Source organism: Nerophis lumbriciformis, linkage group LG05, assembly GCF_033978685.3.
Source record: "Nerophis lumbriciformis linkage group LG05, RoL_Nlum_v2.1, whole genome shotgun sequence".
NCBI lineage: Eukaryota > Metazoa > Chordata > Actinopteri > Syngnathiformes > Syngnathidae > Nerophis > Nerophis lumbriciformis.
In genome coordinates this window covers 8,146,714-8,162,451 of record NC_084552.2, presented here as the reverse complement: position 1 = coordinate 8,162,451, position 15,738 = coordinate 8,146,714, and the positions used below count along the sequence as shown (strand labels likewise).

Below are 15,738 nucleotides of genomic sequence, written 5' to 3'. Positions count from 1 at the left end.
TGGTCATGTGCTAGCTTCTTAACGTTAGCATGCTAGTATGCTATCATTAGCATGGCAAACTTTTCCAGCATATATTACACTTTTGTCTGTAATTCCGCAGCCATTCACCTTAGAGTCAATTAAAGAGTATCAGTTGGTCTTGTGTCACCAGGAAGCATGGAAGTACACAACTGAGTGTGGTCTGCATCGCTATGGAGATGTATTCCATGGCCCCTGATGACACTGCCAAGTGGAATCATGTCAATATTGAAAAGAATAGGACCTACAATTGATCCTTGAGGCACACCACATGAGGCGCATACTATACCAATCATTTTCTGTCTGGGAGATAAGAACATTTGTGAACAGTAGCAGGTCTTTAGTTTGATCTACTGTATGAAAGGCATCAGCACTAAGAACCAGTCAAGTCTTTAGTTTGATCTACTGTATGAAAGGCATCAGCACTAAGAACCAGTCAAGTCTTTAGTTTGATCTACTGTATGAAAGGCATCAGCACTAAGATCCAGTCAAGTCTTTAGGTTTGATCTACTGTATGAAAGGCATCAGCACTAAGATCCAGTCAAGTCTTTAGTTTGATCTACTGTATGAAAGGCATCAGCACTAAAATCCAGTCAAGTCTTTAGTTTGATCTATTGTATGAAAGGCATCAGCACTAAGAACCAGTCAAGTCTTTAGGTTTGATCTACTGTATGAAAGGCATCAGCACTAAGAACCAGTCAAGTCAAAGTGATGCAGACTCAGTCAAACAATCAGCAGCTTGAGATAAGCATAGTGTAAATAATCATATTCAGAGTTGAAATGGTCTTATTTAGGACAACTTTAAGAAGAGCATCATGAATGTATTATATTGGCCTATAATAAAGCAGACCTTGACTGTAGTATGTCCTCAATGTCATTCCTTTGCTGCATTGCTAATACGTGCTTCCTTCGCTCAGCGTTTTGGACGTTGGCTTGGCCATGCAGTTGCTGGACTGCCACTACTCGGACGCTCAGGTTCGCTCTATGGCGGTGAGGAAGTTGGAGACGCTGGAGGACGACGACGTGCTCAGATACCTCCTGCAGCTTGTCCAGGTGCTCCTTCTTCACTCCATTCAGACATCATGCCCACTCAGTTGAGTGAAGAACTGCACTACCATAATCCTCTGACTTTGACAAATGTCATGTGACTTTTCTGTCTGTAAACAAGAGGAGCCCGCATGAGAACTGACTACAAACATGACAACTGACTACAAACATGACAACTGACTACAAACAAGCTTTTCTTCTTTCAAGTCATCAGACTGAGGGCATGACTGACCACCATGGCTCTAACGTGTGTGTGTGTGTGTGTGTGTGTGTGTGTGTGTGTGTGTGTGTGTGTGTGTGTGTGTGTGTGTGTGTGTGTGTGTGTGTGTGTGTGTGTGTGTGTGTGTATATATATGTGTGTGTATATGTATGTATATGTACAGGTAAAAGCCAGTAAATTAGAATATTTTGAAAAACTTGATTTATTTCAGTAATTGCATTCAAAAGGTGTAACTTGTACATTATATTTATTCATTGCACACAGACTGATGCATTCAAATGTTTATTTCATTTAATTTTGATGATTTGAAGTGGCAACAAATGAAAATCCAAAATTCCGTGTGTCACAAAATTAGAATATTACTTAAGGCTAATACAAAAAAGGGATTTTTAGAAATGTTGGCCAACTGAAAAGTATGAAAATGAAAAATATGAGCATGTACAATACTCAATACTTGGTTGGAGCTCCTTTTGCCTCAATTACTGCGTTAACGCGGCGTGGCATGGAGTCGATGAGTTTCTGGCACTGCTCAGGTGTTATGAGAGCCCAGGTTGCTCTGATAGTGGCCTTCAACTCTTCTGCGTTTCTGGGTCTGGCATTCTGCATCTTCCTTTTCACAATACCCCACAGATTTTCTATGGGGCTAAGGTCAGGGGAGTTGGCGGGCCAATTTAGAACAGAAATACCATGGTCCGTAAACCAGGCACGGGTAGATTTTGCGCTGTGTGCAGGCGCCAAGTCCTGTTGGAACTTGAAATCTCCATCTCCATAGAGCAGGTCAGCAGCAGGAAGCATGAAGTGCTCTAAAACTTGCTGGTAGACGGCTGCGTTGACCCTGGATCTCAGGAAACAGAGTGGACCGACACCAGCAGATGACATGGCACCCCAAACCATCACCCAACCATGCAAATTTTGCATTTCCTTTGGAAATCGAGGTCCCAAAGTCTGGAGGAAGACAGGAGAGGCACAGGATCCACGTTGCCTGAAGTCTAGTGTAAAGTTTCCACCATCAGTGATGGTTTGGGGTGCCATGTCATCTGCTGGTGTCGGTCCACTCTGTTTCCTGAGATCCAGGGTCAACGCAGCCGTCTACCAGCAAGTTTTAGAGCACTTCATGCTTCCTGCTGCTGACCTGCTCTATGGAGATGGAGATTTCAAGTTCCAACAGGACTTGGCGCCTGCACACAGCGCAAAATCTACCCGTGCCTGGTTTACGGACCATGGTATTTCTGTTCTAAATTGGCCCGCCAACTCCCCTGACCTTAGCCCCATAGAAAATCTGTGGGGTATTGTGAAAAGGAAGATGCAGAATGCCAGACCCAAAATCGCAGAAGAGTTGAAGGCCACTATCAGAGCAACCTGGGCTCTCATAACACCTGAGCAGTGCCAGAAACTCATCGACTCCATGCCACGCCGCATTAACGCAGTAATTGAGGCAAAAGGAGCTCCAACCAAGTATTGAGTATTGTACATGCTCATATTTTTCATTTTCATACTTTTCAGTTGGCCAACATTTCTAAAAATCCCTTTTTTGTATTAGCCTTAAGTAATATTCTAATTTTGTGACACACGGAATTTTGGATTTTCATTTGTTGCCACTTCAAATCATCAAAATGAAATGAAATAAACATTTGAATGCATCAGTCTGTGTGCAATGAGTAAATATAATGTACAAGTTACACCTTTTGAATGCAATTACTGAAATAAATCAAGTTTTTCAAAATATTCTAATTTACTGGCTTTTACCTGTATATGTGTGTATATGTATGTATGTATGTATGTATGTATGTATGTATATATGTATATGTAAAGGTTGTTGTGTTATGTGTGACCATGTGTGTTGACTTGTTCTGTTGTGTAATGTGTGACCATGTGTGTTGACTTGTGGTGTTGTGTGACCATGTGTGTTGACTTGTTGTGTTGTGTAATGTGTGACCATGTGTGTTGACTTGTGGTGTTGTGTAATGTGTGACCATGTGCGTTGACTTGTTGTGTTGTGTAATGTGTGACCATGTGTGTTGACTTGTTGTGTTGTGTTGTGTTGTGTGACCATGTGTGTTGACTTGTTGTGTCGTGTTGTGTGACCATGTGTGTTGACTTGTTGTGTCGTGTTGTGTGACCATGTGTGTTGATTTGTTGTGTTGTGTCGTGTGTTGACTTGTTGTGTTATGTGTGACCATGTGTGTTGACTTGTGTTGTGTAATGTGTGACCATGTGTGTTGTCGTGTTGTGTGACCATGTGTGTTGATTTGTTGTGTTGTGTTGTGTTGTGTGTTGACTTGTTGTGTTGTGTTATGTGTGACCATGTGTGTTGACTTGTTGTGTAATGTGTGACCATGTGTGTTGACCTGTTGTGTTGTGTAATGTGTGACCATGTGTGTTGACTTGTTGTGCTTTGTGTGACCATGTGTGTTGACTTGTTGTGTTGTGTTATGTGTGACCATGTGTGTTGTCGTGTTGTGTGACCATGTGTGTTGATTTGTTGTGTTGTGTGTTGACTTGTTGTGTTGTGTTATGTGTGACCATGTGTGTTGACTTGTTGTGTAATGTGTGACCATGTGTGTTGACTTGTTGTGTTGTGTAATGTGTGACCATGTGTGTTGACTTGTTGTGTTGTGTGACCATGTGTGTTGACTTGTTGTGTTGTGTGACCATGTGTGTTGACTTGTTGTGTTGTGTGACCATTTGTGTTGACTTGTTGTATTGTGTAATGTGTGACCATGTGTGTTGACTTGTTGTGTTGTGTTATGTGTGACGTGTGTTGACTTGTTGTGTTGTGTGACCATGTGTGTTGTGTTATGTGTGACCATGTGTGTTGACTTGTTGTGTTGTGTTATGTGTGTTGACTTGTTGTGTTGTGTAATGTGTGGCCATGTGTGTTGACTTGTTGTGTTGTGTAATGTGTGACATGTGTGTTGACTTGTTGTGTTGTGTGACATGTGTGTTGACGTGTTGTGTTGTGTGACATGTGTGTTGACTTGTTGTGTTGTGTGACATGTGTGTTGACTTGTTGTGTTGTGTTGTGTGACATGTGTTGACTTGTTGTGTTGTGTGACATGTGTGTTGACTTGTTGTGTTGTGTAATGTGTGACCATGTGTGTTGACTTGTTGTGTTGTGTGACCATGTGTGTTGACTTGTTGTGTCGTGTTGTGTGACCATGTGTGTTGATTTGTTGTGTTGTGTAATGTGTGACCATGTGTGTTGATTTGTTGTGTTGTGTCGTGTGTTGACTTGTTGTGTTGTGTAATGTGTGACCATGTGTGTTGATTTGTTGTGTTGTGTCGTGTGTTGACTTGTTGTGTTGTTATGTGTGACCATGTGTGTTGACTTGTGTTGTGTAATGTGTGACCATGTGTGTTGTCGTGTTGTGTGACCATGTGTGTTGATTTGTTGTGTTGTGTTGTGTGTTGACTTGTTGTGTTGTGTTATGTGTGACCATGTGTGTTGACTTGTTGTGTAATGTGTGACCATGTGTGTTGACCTGTTGTGTTGTGTAATGTGTGACCATGTGTGTTGACTTGTTGTGCTTTGTGTGACCATGTGTGTTGACTTGTTGTGTTGTGTTATGTGTGACCATGTGTGTTGTCGTGTTGTGTGACCATGTGTGTTGATTTGTTGTGTTGTGTGTTGACTTGTTGTGTTGTGTTATGTGTGACCATGTGTGTTGACTTGTTGTGTAATGTGTGACCATGTGTGTTGACTTGTTGTGTTGTGTAATGTGTGACCATGTGTGTTGACTTGTTGTGTTGTGTGACCATGTGCGTTGACTTGTTGTGTTGTGTGACCATGTGTGTTGACTTGTTGTGTTGTGTGACCATTTGTGTTGACTTGTTGTATTGTGTAATGTGTGACCATGTGTGTTGACTTGTTGTGTTGTGTTATGTGTGACATGTGTGTTGACTTGTTGTGTTGTGTGACCATGTGTGTTGTGTTATGTGTGACCATGTGTGTTGACTTGTTGTGTTGTGTTATGTGTGTTGACTTGTTGTGTTGTGTAATGTGTGGCCATGTGTGTTGACTTGTTGTGTTGTGTAATGTGTGACATGTGTGTTGACTTGTTGTGTTGTGTGACATGTGTGTTGACGTGTTGTGTTGTGTGACATGTGTGTTGACTTGTTGTGTTGTGTGACATGTGTTGACTTGTTGTGTTGTGTGACATGTGTGTTGACTTGTTGTGTTGTGTGACATGTGTGTTGACTTGTTGTGTTGTGTTGTGTGACCATGTGTGTTGACTTGTTGTGTTGGTTTATTTGCGCCATGAGTGGGAAAAGTTGTTTGGATTGGGTCATATATAAAATTGATATGCTTTTTACTCTTGAAAGTGTAATTCATGGTCATTAACCCAAAGTAGTCACTTGGTGGCCGGTGGCAGTAGTTAGGACACCTCTGAGTTTGACAATCATCCAACATTATTTCTCTAAATGTACTTCTTCTAACAGCCATGTGGTTTGTTGGCAGGCAGTGAAGTTTGAGCCATACCATGATAGTGCCCTGGTCAGGTTCCTGCTCAAGAGAGCTCTCAGGGTGAGTTGACTTCATCCCAAATATTTCAACTAGGGCTGCAGCTAACGATTATTTTTCTATCGATTAATCTATAGATTTTTTTTTTTTTTCGATTAATCTGTTAATCTATAGATTATTTTTTCGATTAATCTATAGATTATTTTTCTTTTTACCAATTTTTTTTTTTATTTAAAATGAAGAGGAAAAAAATAAATGTAGGCCAGTTTTTTCAAAAGGCATGGCTTTTATTTACAAAAAAAAAAGTATGGCCACTCAGTCAACATTGACAACAACATGACAAAATATTCTGTAACAATGTAAACATTTAAAACTTTTAACATTTAACAAAATTAAAAGTAGCTTATTTGCTTTTTAATGTGCAAATATAAAAGTAAACATCCAGTGCAAATCTTAATATTCTGGAATAGTATAAGCATTTCAAAAGTAAAAGTATTGCTTATTTTGCTTTAAAATGTGCAAAAATAAAGATAAACATCCAATACAAAAAAGTGCAAAACGGAAATATTCTGTAACAAGTGTAAACATTTCAACAAAAGTAAAAGTATTGCTTATTTGCTAAAATGTGCAAAAATAAAGCTAAACATCCAATACAAAAAAGTGTACAGTGTAAACATTTCAACAAAAGTAAAAGTATTGCTTATTTTGCTTAATAACACAACAATGATAGTATGATTAAAGTGAAAGTTAATTGTTGGTTTGTACATAGTATATGTAACTGTTAATGTTGTAAAAGGTATTTGCACAACTAATTAACGTTAGCGTTTGTGACACGTCTTGTGCCGTGGGGTTCTTTCAGGACCGACAGACTGAACGCCAGACGGCTTTGCCAGGTTTACAATCTTTTAATTTTACACAAAGTCTTTTCTCTTCCAACTGCGCGGATCGCGCACCTGGGCACGATTGCGGCGTCGCTCCCGGCGCGCCCCGCCTCGCCGCTCGCTCGCCGCCGCCGCCTCTCCACAGCGTTAAAGAGGAGCGCGTCTTTGTAAACACTGAACAGGCACGCCAAACGCGCCTCTCAGAGCGAAACGGTGCTTTAGTTTATGAATTTACAACACAGATACAAATGACACATTCATGTTTTTGTGTAATAATGACAACGTATACGCACGCGGACGATTGACTTGTTGATGGTGATGGCAAGAACGCTGTCGGGGGTTTTCTTTTCAAATGTTCGTTCATAGCCGTTGTCCTGCTATGATAGGCCATTTCCGCTCGACACAGTGTGCATACAACAACATTATTAGGCCGTTTATTGAAATACTCCCACACTTTTGACGACTTTTGGCGTGCTTTTTTCCCCTCGCTCGCATCGTCTGCTTTGCGCTCCGCCATGACAGTAAAGTAGAGTGACGTAAATATGCGATGCGCCGACGCACAAAAACGGCGTCGACGTATTTACGTAACCGATGACGTCGACTACGTCGACGCGTCGTTTCAGCCTTAATTTCAACACATCTTACATTGTCTATGTCTCGGCCCCTCCCTGTTGTCGCAGAGTAAGCGTATCGGCCATTTCCTCTTCTGGTTCCTGCGCAGTGAGATCGCCCAGTCCATGCATTACCAGCAGAGGTATGCGGTCCTGCTGGAGGCCTACCTGCGAGGCTGCGGCGAGTCCATGCTGCAGGATTTTGGTAAACAGGTGAGCAGACCTCACTACGGCGTGGATGATTGGAGAAAACTAACGTGTGTAACCTTTTTACAAAGCAACTTTCATTGGGTTTGCTCTTTATTAATTTTTTTCAAATCAAAAATAAATACAAGTTAATAATAAACAACGATGATGTATACAAGGGACCTGGGGTGGACCGCTCGCCTGTGCATTGCTTGGGGACATCTCTGCACTGCTGACCTGTCTGGTCTCCTGCTGGCCCCACTATGGACTGGACTCACACTATTATGTTAGATCCACTATGGACTGGACTCACACTATTATGTTAGATCCACTATGGACTGGACTCTCACTATTATGTTAGATCCACTATGGGCTGGACTCACACTATTATGTTAGATCCACTATGGACTGGACTCTCACACTATTATGTTAGATCCACTATGGACTGGACTCTCACTATTATGTTAGATCCACTATGGACTGGACTCTCACACTATTATGTTAGATCCACTATGGACTGGACTCTCACACTATTATGTTAGATCCACTATGGACTGGACTCTCACACTATTATGTTAGATCCACTATGGACTGGACTCTCACTCTATTATGTTGGATCCACTATGGACTGGACTCTCACTATTATGTTAGATCCACTATGGACTGGACTCTCACACTATTATGTTAGATCCACTATGGACTGGACTCTCACTATTATGTTAGATCCACTATGGACTGGACTCTCACACTATTATGTTAGATCCACTATGGACTGGACTCTCACACTATTATGTTAGATCCACTATGGACTGGACTCTCACACTATTATGTTAGATCCACTATGGACTGGACTCTCACACTATTATGTTAGATCCACTATGGACTGGACTCTCACTATTATGTTGGATCCACTATGGACTGGACTCTCACTATTATGTTAGATCCACTATGGACTGGACTCTCACTATTATGTTAGATCCACTATGGACTGGACTCTCACACTATTATGTTAGATCCACTATGGACTGGACTCTCACTATTATGTTAGATCCACTATGGACTGGACTCTCACACTATTATGTTAGATCCACTATGGACTGGACTCTCACACTATTATGTTAGATCCACTATGGACTGGACTCTCACACTATTATGTTAGATCCACTATGGACTGGACTCTCACACTATTATGTTAGATCCACTATGGACTGGACTCTCACTATTACGTTAGATCCACTATGGACTGGACTCTCACTATTATGTTAGATCCACTATGGACTGGACTCTCACTATTATGTTAGATCCACTATGGACTGGACTCTCACTATTATGTTAGATCCACTATGGACTGGACTCTCACTATTATGTTAGATCCACTATGGACTGGACTCTCACTATTATGTTAGATCCACTATGGACTGGACTCTCACTATTATGTTAGATCCACTATGGACTGGACTCTCACACTATTATGTTAGATCCACTATGGACTGGACTCTCACACTATTATGTTAGATCCACTATGGACTGGAGTCTCACTATTATGTTAGATCCACTATGGACTGGACTCTCACACTATTATGTTAGATCCACTATGGACTGGACTCTCACTATTATGTTAGATCCACTATGGACTGGACTCTCACTATTATGTTAGATCCACTATGGACTGGACTCTCACACTATTATGTTAGATCCACTATGGACTGGACTCTCACACTATTATGTTAGATCCACTATGGACTGGACTCTCACTCTATTATGTTGGATCCACTATGGACTGGACTCTCACTATTATGTTAGATCCACTATGGACTGGACTCTCACACTATTATGTTAGATCCACTATGGACTGGACTCTCACTCTATTATGTTGGATCCACTATGGACTGGACACTTACACTATTATGTTAGATCCACTATGGACTGGACTCTCACACTATTATGTTAGATCCACTATGGACTGGACTCTCACTATTATGTTAGATCCACTATGGACTGGACTCTCACTAGTATGTTAGATCCACTATGGACTGGACTCACACACTATTATGTTAGATCCACTATGGACTGGACTCTCACTATTATGTTAGATCCACTATGGACTGGACTCTCACACTATTATGTTAGATCCACTATGGACTGGACTCTCACACTATTATGTTAGATCCACTATGGACTGGACTCTCACTATTATGTTAGATCCACTATGGACTGGACTCTCACTATTATGTTAGATCCACTATGGACTGGACTCTCACTAGTATGTTAGATCCACTATGGACTGGACTCTCACACTATTATGTTAGATCCACTATGGACTGGACTCTCACTATTATGTTAGATCCACTATGGACTGGACTCTCACACTATTATGTTAGATCCACTATGGACTGGACTCTCACACTATTATGTTAGATCCACTATGGACTGGACTCTCACTCTATTATGTTGGATCCACTATGGACTGGACTCTCACTATTATGTTAGATCCACTATGGACTGGACTCTCACACTATTATGTTAGATCCACTATGGACTGGACTCTCACTATTATGTTAGATCCACTATGGACTGGACTCTCACACTATTATGTTAGATCCACTATGGACTGGACTCTCACACTATTATGTTAGATCCACTATGGACTGGACTCTCACACTATTATGTTAGATCCACTATGGACTGGACTCTCACTATTATGTTAGATCCACTATGGACTGGACTCTCACTATTATGTTAGATCCACTATGGACTGGACTCTCACTATTATGTTAGATCCACTATGGACTGGACTCTCACACTATTATGTTAGATCCACTATGGACTGGACTCTCACTATTATGTTAGATCCACTATGGACTGGACTCTCACTATTATGTTAGATCCACTATGGACTGGACTCTCACACTATTATGTTAGATCCACTATGGACTGGACTCTCACACTATTATGTTAGATCCACTATGGACTGGACTCTCACACTATTATGTTAGATCCACTATGGACTGGACTCTCACACTATTATGTTAGATCCACTATGGACTGGACTCTCACACTATTATGTTAGATCCACTATGGACTGGACTCTCACTATTATGTTAGATCCACTATGGATTGGACTCTCACACTATTGTGTTAGATCCACTATGGACTGGACTCTCACACTATTATGTTAGATCCACTATGGACTGGACTCTCACTATTATGTTAGATCCACTATGGACTGGACTCTCACACTATTATGTTAGATCCACTATGGACTGGACTCTCACACTATTATGTTAGATCCACTATGGACTGGACTCTCACACTATTATGTTAGATCCACTATGGACTGGACTCTCACACTATTATGTTAGATCCGCTATGGACTGGACTCTCACACTATTATGTTAGATCCACTATGGACTGGACTCTCACACTATTATGTTAGATCCACTATGGACTGGACTCTCACTTTATTATGTTAGATCCACTATGGACTGGACTCTCACTATTATGTTAGATCCACTATGGACTGGACTCTCACTAGTATGTTAGATCCACTATGGACTGGACTCTCACACTATTATGTTAGATCCACTATGGACTGGACTCTCACTCTATTATGTTGGATCCACTATGGACTGGACTCTCACTATTATGTTAGATCCACTATGGACTGGACTCTCACACTATTATGTTAGATCCACTATGGACTGGACTCTCACTATTATGTTAGATCCACTATGGACTGGACTCTCACACTATTATGTTAGATCCACTATGGACTGGACTCTCACACTATTATGTTAGATCCACTATGGACTGGACTCTCACACTATTATGTTAGATCCACTATGGACTGGACTCTCACTATTATGTTAGATCCACTATGGACTGGACTCTCACTATTATGTTAGATCCACTATGGACTGGACTCTCACTATTATGTTAGATCCACTATGGACTGGACTCTCACACTATTATGTTAGATCCACTATGGACTGGACTCTCACTATTATGTTAGATCCACTATGGACTGGACTCTCACTATTATGTTAGATCCACTATGGACTGGACTCTCACACTATTATGTTAGATCCACTATGGACTGGACTCTCACACTATTATGTTAGATCCACTATGGACTGGACTCTCACACTATTATGTTAGATCCACTATGGACTGGACTCTCACACTATTATGTTAGATCCACTATGGACTGGACTCTCACACTATTATGTTAGATCCACTATGGACTGGACTCTCACTATTATGTTAGATCCACTATGGATTGGACTCTCACACTATTGTGTTAGATCCACTATGGACTGGACTCTCACACTATTATGTTAGATCCACTATGGACTGGACTCTCACAATTATGTTAGATCCACTATGGACTGGACTCTCACACTATTATGTTAGATCCGCTATGGACTGGACTCTCACACTATTATGTTAGATCCACTATGGACTGGACTCTCACACTATTATGTTAGATCCACTATGGACTGGACTCTCACTTTATTATGTTAGATCCACTATGGACTGGACTCTCACTATTATGTTAGATCCACTATGGACTGGACTCTCACTAGTATGTTAGATCCACTATGGACTGGACTCTCACACTATTATGTTAGATCCACTATGGACTGGACTCTCACACTATTATGTTAGATCCACTATGGACTGGACTCTCACTATTATGTTAGATCCACTATGGACTGGACTCTCACTATTATGTTAGATCCACTATGGACTGGATTCTCACTATTATGTTAGATCCACTATGGACTGGACTCTCACTATTATGTTAGATCCACTATGGACTGGACTCTCACACTATTATGTTAGATCCACTATGGACTGGACTCTCACACTATAATGTTAGATCCACTATGGACTGGACTCTCACTATTATGTTAGATCCACTATGGACTGGACTCTCACACTATAATGTTAGATCCACTATGGACTGGACTCTCACTATTATGTTAGATCCACTATGGACTGGACTCTCACACTATTATGTTAGATCCACTATGGAGTGGACTTTAATTTATTGAGGGGGGGTCACCCACATATGCGGTCCTCTCCAAGGTTTCTCATAGTCATTCACATCGACGTCCCACTGGGTTGTGAGTTTTTCCTTGCCCTGATGTGGGCTCTGTACCGAGGATGTGGTTGTGGCTTGTGCAGCCCTTTGAGACACTTGTGATTTAGGGCTATATAAATAAACATTGATTGATTGATTGATTGACAAGTAAAAAAGAGACTGTTAGATCCACTATGGACTGGACTCTCACACTATTATGTTAGATCCACTATGGACTGGACTCTCACTTTATTATGTTAGATCCACTATGGACTGGACTCTCACTATTATGTTAGATCCACTATGGATTGGACTCTCACACTATTGTGTTAGATCCACTATGGACTGGACTCTCTCACTATTATGTTAGATCCACTATGGACTGGACTCTCACACTATTATGTTAGATCCGCTATGGACTGGACTCTCACACTATTATGTTAGATCCACTATGGACTGGACTCTCACACTATTATGTTAGATCCACTATGGACTGGACTCTCACTTTATTATGTTAGATCCACTATGGACTGGACTCTCACTATTATGTTAGATCCACTATGGACTGGACTCTCACTATTATGTTAGATCCACTATGGACTGGACTCTCACTATTATGTTAGATCCACTATGGACTGGACTCTCACACTATTATGTTAGATCCACTATGGACTGGACTCTCACTATTATGTTAGATCCACTATGGACTGGACTCTCACACTATTATGTTAGATCCACTATGGACTGGACTCTCACACTATTGTGTTAGATCCACTATGGACTGGACTCTCACTATTATGTTAGATCCACTATGGACTGGACTCTCACTATTATGTTAGATCCACTATGGACTGGACTCTCACACTATTATGTTAGATCCACTATGGACTGGACTCTCACTAGTATGTTAGATCCACTATGGACTGGACTCTCACACTATTATGTTAGATCCACTATGGACTGGACTTTCACACTATTATGTTAGATCCACTATGGACTGGACTCTCACACTATTGTGTTAGATCCACTATGGACTGGACTCTCACACTATTATGTTAGATCCACTGTGGACTGGACTCACACACTATTATGTTAGATCCACTATGGACTGGACTCTCACACTATTATGTTAGATCCACTATGGACTGGACTCTCACACTATTATGTTAGATCCACTATGGACTGGACTCTCACTATTATGTTAGATCCACTATGGACTGGACTCTCACTATTATGTTAGATCCACTATGGACTGGATTCTCACTATTATGTTAGATCCACTATGGACTGGACTCTCACTATTATGTTAGATCCACTATGGACTGGACTCTCACACTATTATGTTAGATCCACTATGGACTGGACTCTCACTATTATGTTAGATCCACTATGGACTGGACTCTCACACTATTATGTTAGATCCACTATGGACTGGACTCTCACTAGTATGTTAGATCCACTATGGACTGGACTCTCACACTATTATGTTGGATCCACTATGGACTGGACTCTCACACTATAATGTTAGATCCACTATGGACTGGACTCTCACTATTATGTTAGATCCACTATGGATTGGACTCTCACACTATTGTGTTAGATGCACTATGGACTGGACTCTCACACTATTATGTTAGATCCACTATGGACTGGACTCTCACTATTATGTTAGATCCACTATGGACTGGACTCTCACACTATAATGTTAGATCCACTATGGACTGGACTCTCACTATTATGTTAGATCCACTATGGACTGGACTCTCACACTATTATGTTAGATCCACTATGGACTGGACTCTCACACTATTATGTTAGATCCACTATGGACTGGACTCTCACTATTATGTTAGATCCACTATGGACTGGACTCTCACACTATTATGTTAGATCCACTATGGACTGGACTCTCACACTATTATGTTAGATCCACTATGGACTGGACTCTCACTATTATGTTAGATCCACTATGGACTGGATTCTCACTATTATGTTAGATCCACTATGGACTGGACTCTCACACTATTATGTTAGATCCACTATGGACTGGACTCTCACACTATTATGTTAGATCCACTATGGACTGGACTCTCACACTATAATGTTAGATCCACTATGGACTGGACTCTCACTATTATGTTAGATCCACTATGGACTGGACTCTCACACTATAATGTTAGATCCACTATGGACTGGACTCTCACTATTATGTTAGATCCACTATGGACTGGACTCTCACACTATTATGTTAGATCCACTATGGACTGGACTTTAATTTATTGAGGGGGGGGTCACCCACATATGCGGTCCTCTCCAAGGTTTCTCATAGTCATTCACATCGACGTCCCACTGGGTTGTGAGTTTTTCCTTGCCCTTATGTGGGCTCTGTACCGAGGATGTGGTTGTGGCTTGTGCAGCCCTTTGAGACACTTGTGATTTAGGGCTATATAAATAAACATTGATTGATTGATTGATTGATTGATTGACAAGTAAAAAAGAGATACTTTTTTCTTGATTTGCGAATGCTATCCAGGTGAAGGTGACCGAGGCTCTGCAGAAAGTGACCCGAGAGATCAAGGTCATGTCTCCGGACAAGTATGACGTCACAGCACAAGGTGCCGACACGTTCACCTTACCTCCCCCGTCATGATGTCATGCAGCTAATTATGACCGGCGTCTGCTCCCAGTGGTCTTCCAGATGCGACAGAAGCTGGAGATCCTGCAGTCGTCCGGTCTTCCGGAGGGTTTCAGAGTGCCGTATGATCCTGGACTCAGAGCTGGGGGCCTGCTGGTAATGTGGACTCCACTTTTTACTTTTCCACCGACATGCTGACAAGTGCAGGATGGGAAATGATACAGTGGCCGTTTTTTAAATCAACCATTTCATACAGAAATACTAAGAAGTTATATATGTTTACAGATGTATATTTGTACTAGGGTTGTACAATATAGCGGTACTAGTATAGTATCGCGGTACTAATGAATCAAAAGTGGTACTATACTCTGTTTGAAAAGTACCGCTTCCCCATATTCTTTTTTTTTTTTACCGTGCATGACGGCACGTCGTCACGTGGTGACATTGCTGGTTTAGGACTTGTTGTGTTGTGTAATGTGTGACCATGTGTGTTGACTTGTTGTGTTGTGTAAGGTGTGACCATGTGTGTTGACTTGTTGTGTTGTGTAATGTGTGACCATGTGTGTTGACTTGTTGTGTTGTGTAATGTGTG

At 41.2% G+C, this 15,738-nt stretch overlaps 1 protein-coding gene across 2 annotated transcripts in view; it reads left to right on the top strand.

The window, feature by feature from the left end:
* The window catches only part of pik3cg (phosphatidylinositol-4,5-bisphosphate 3-kinase, catalytic subunit gamma), an 85,165-nt gene that overhangs the window by 44,808 nt on the left and 24,619 nt on the right, over positions 1–15,738 (top strand). For both annotated transcript variants that reach the window (XM_061961327.1, XM_061961326.1), the window contains exons 13-17: positions 936–1,071; positions 5,745–5,810; positions 7,309–7,452; positions 15,045–15,126; positions 15,199–15,302. In XM_061961327.1, the coding sequence (XP_061817311.1) occupies positions 936–1,071; positions 5,745–5,810; positions 7,309–7,452; positions 15,045–15,126; positions 15,199–15,302 (532 nt within the window). The remainder of the gene's footprint in view (positions 1–935; positions 1,072–5,744; positions 5,811–7,308; positions 7,453–15,044; positions 15,127–15,198; positions 15,303–15,738) is intronic.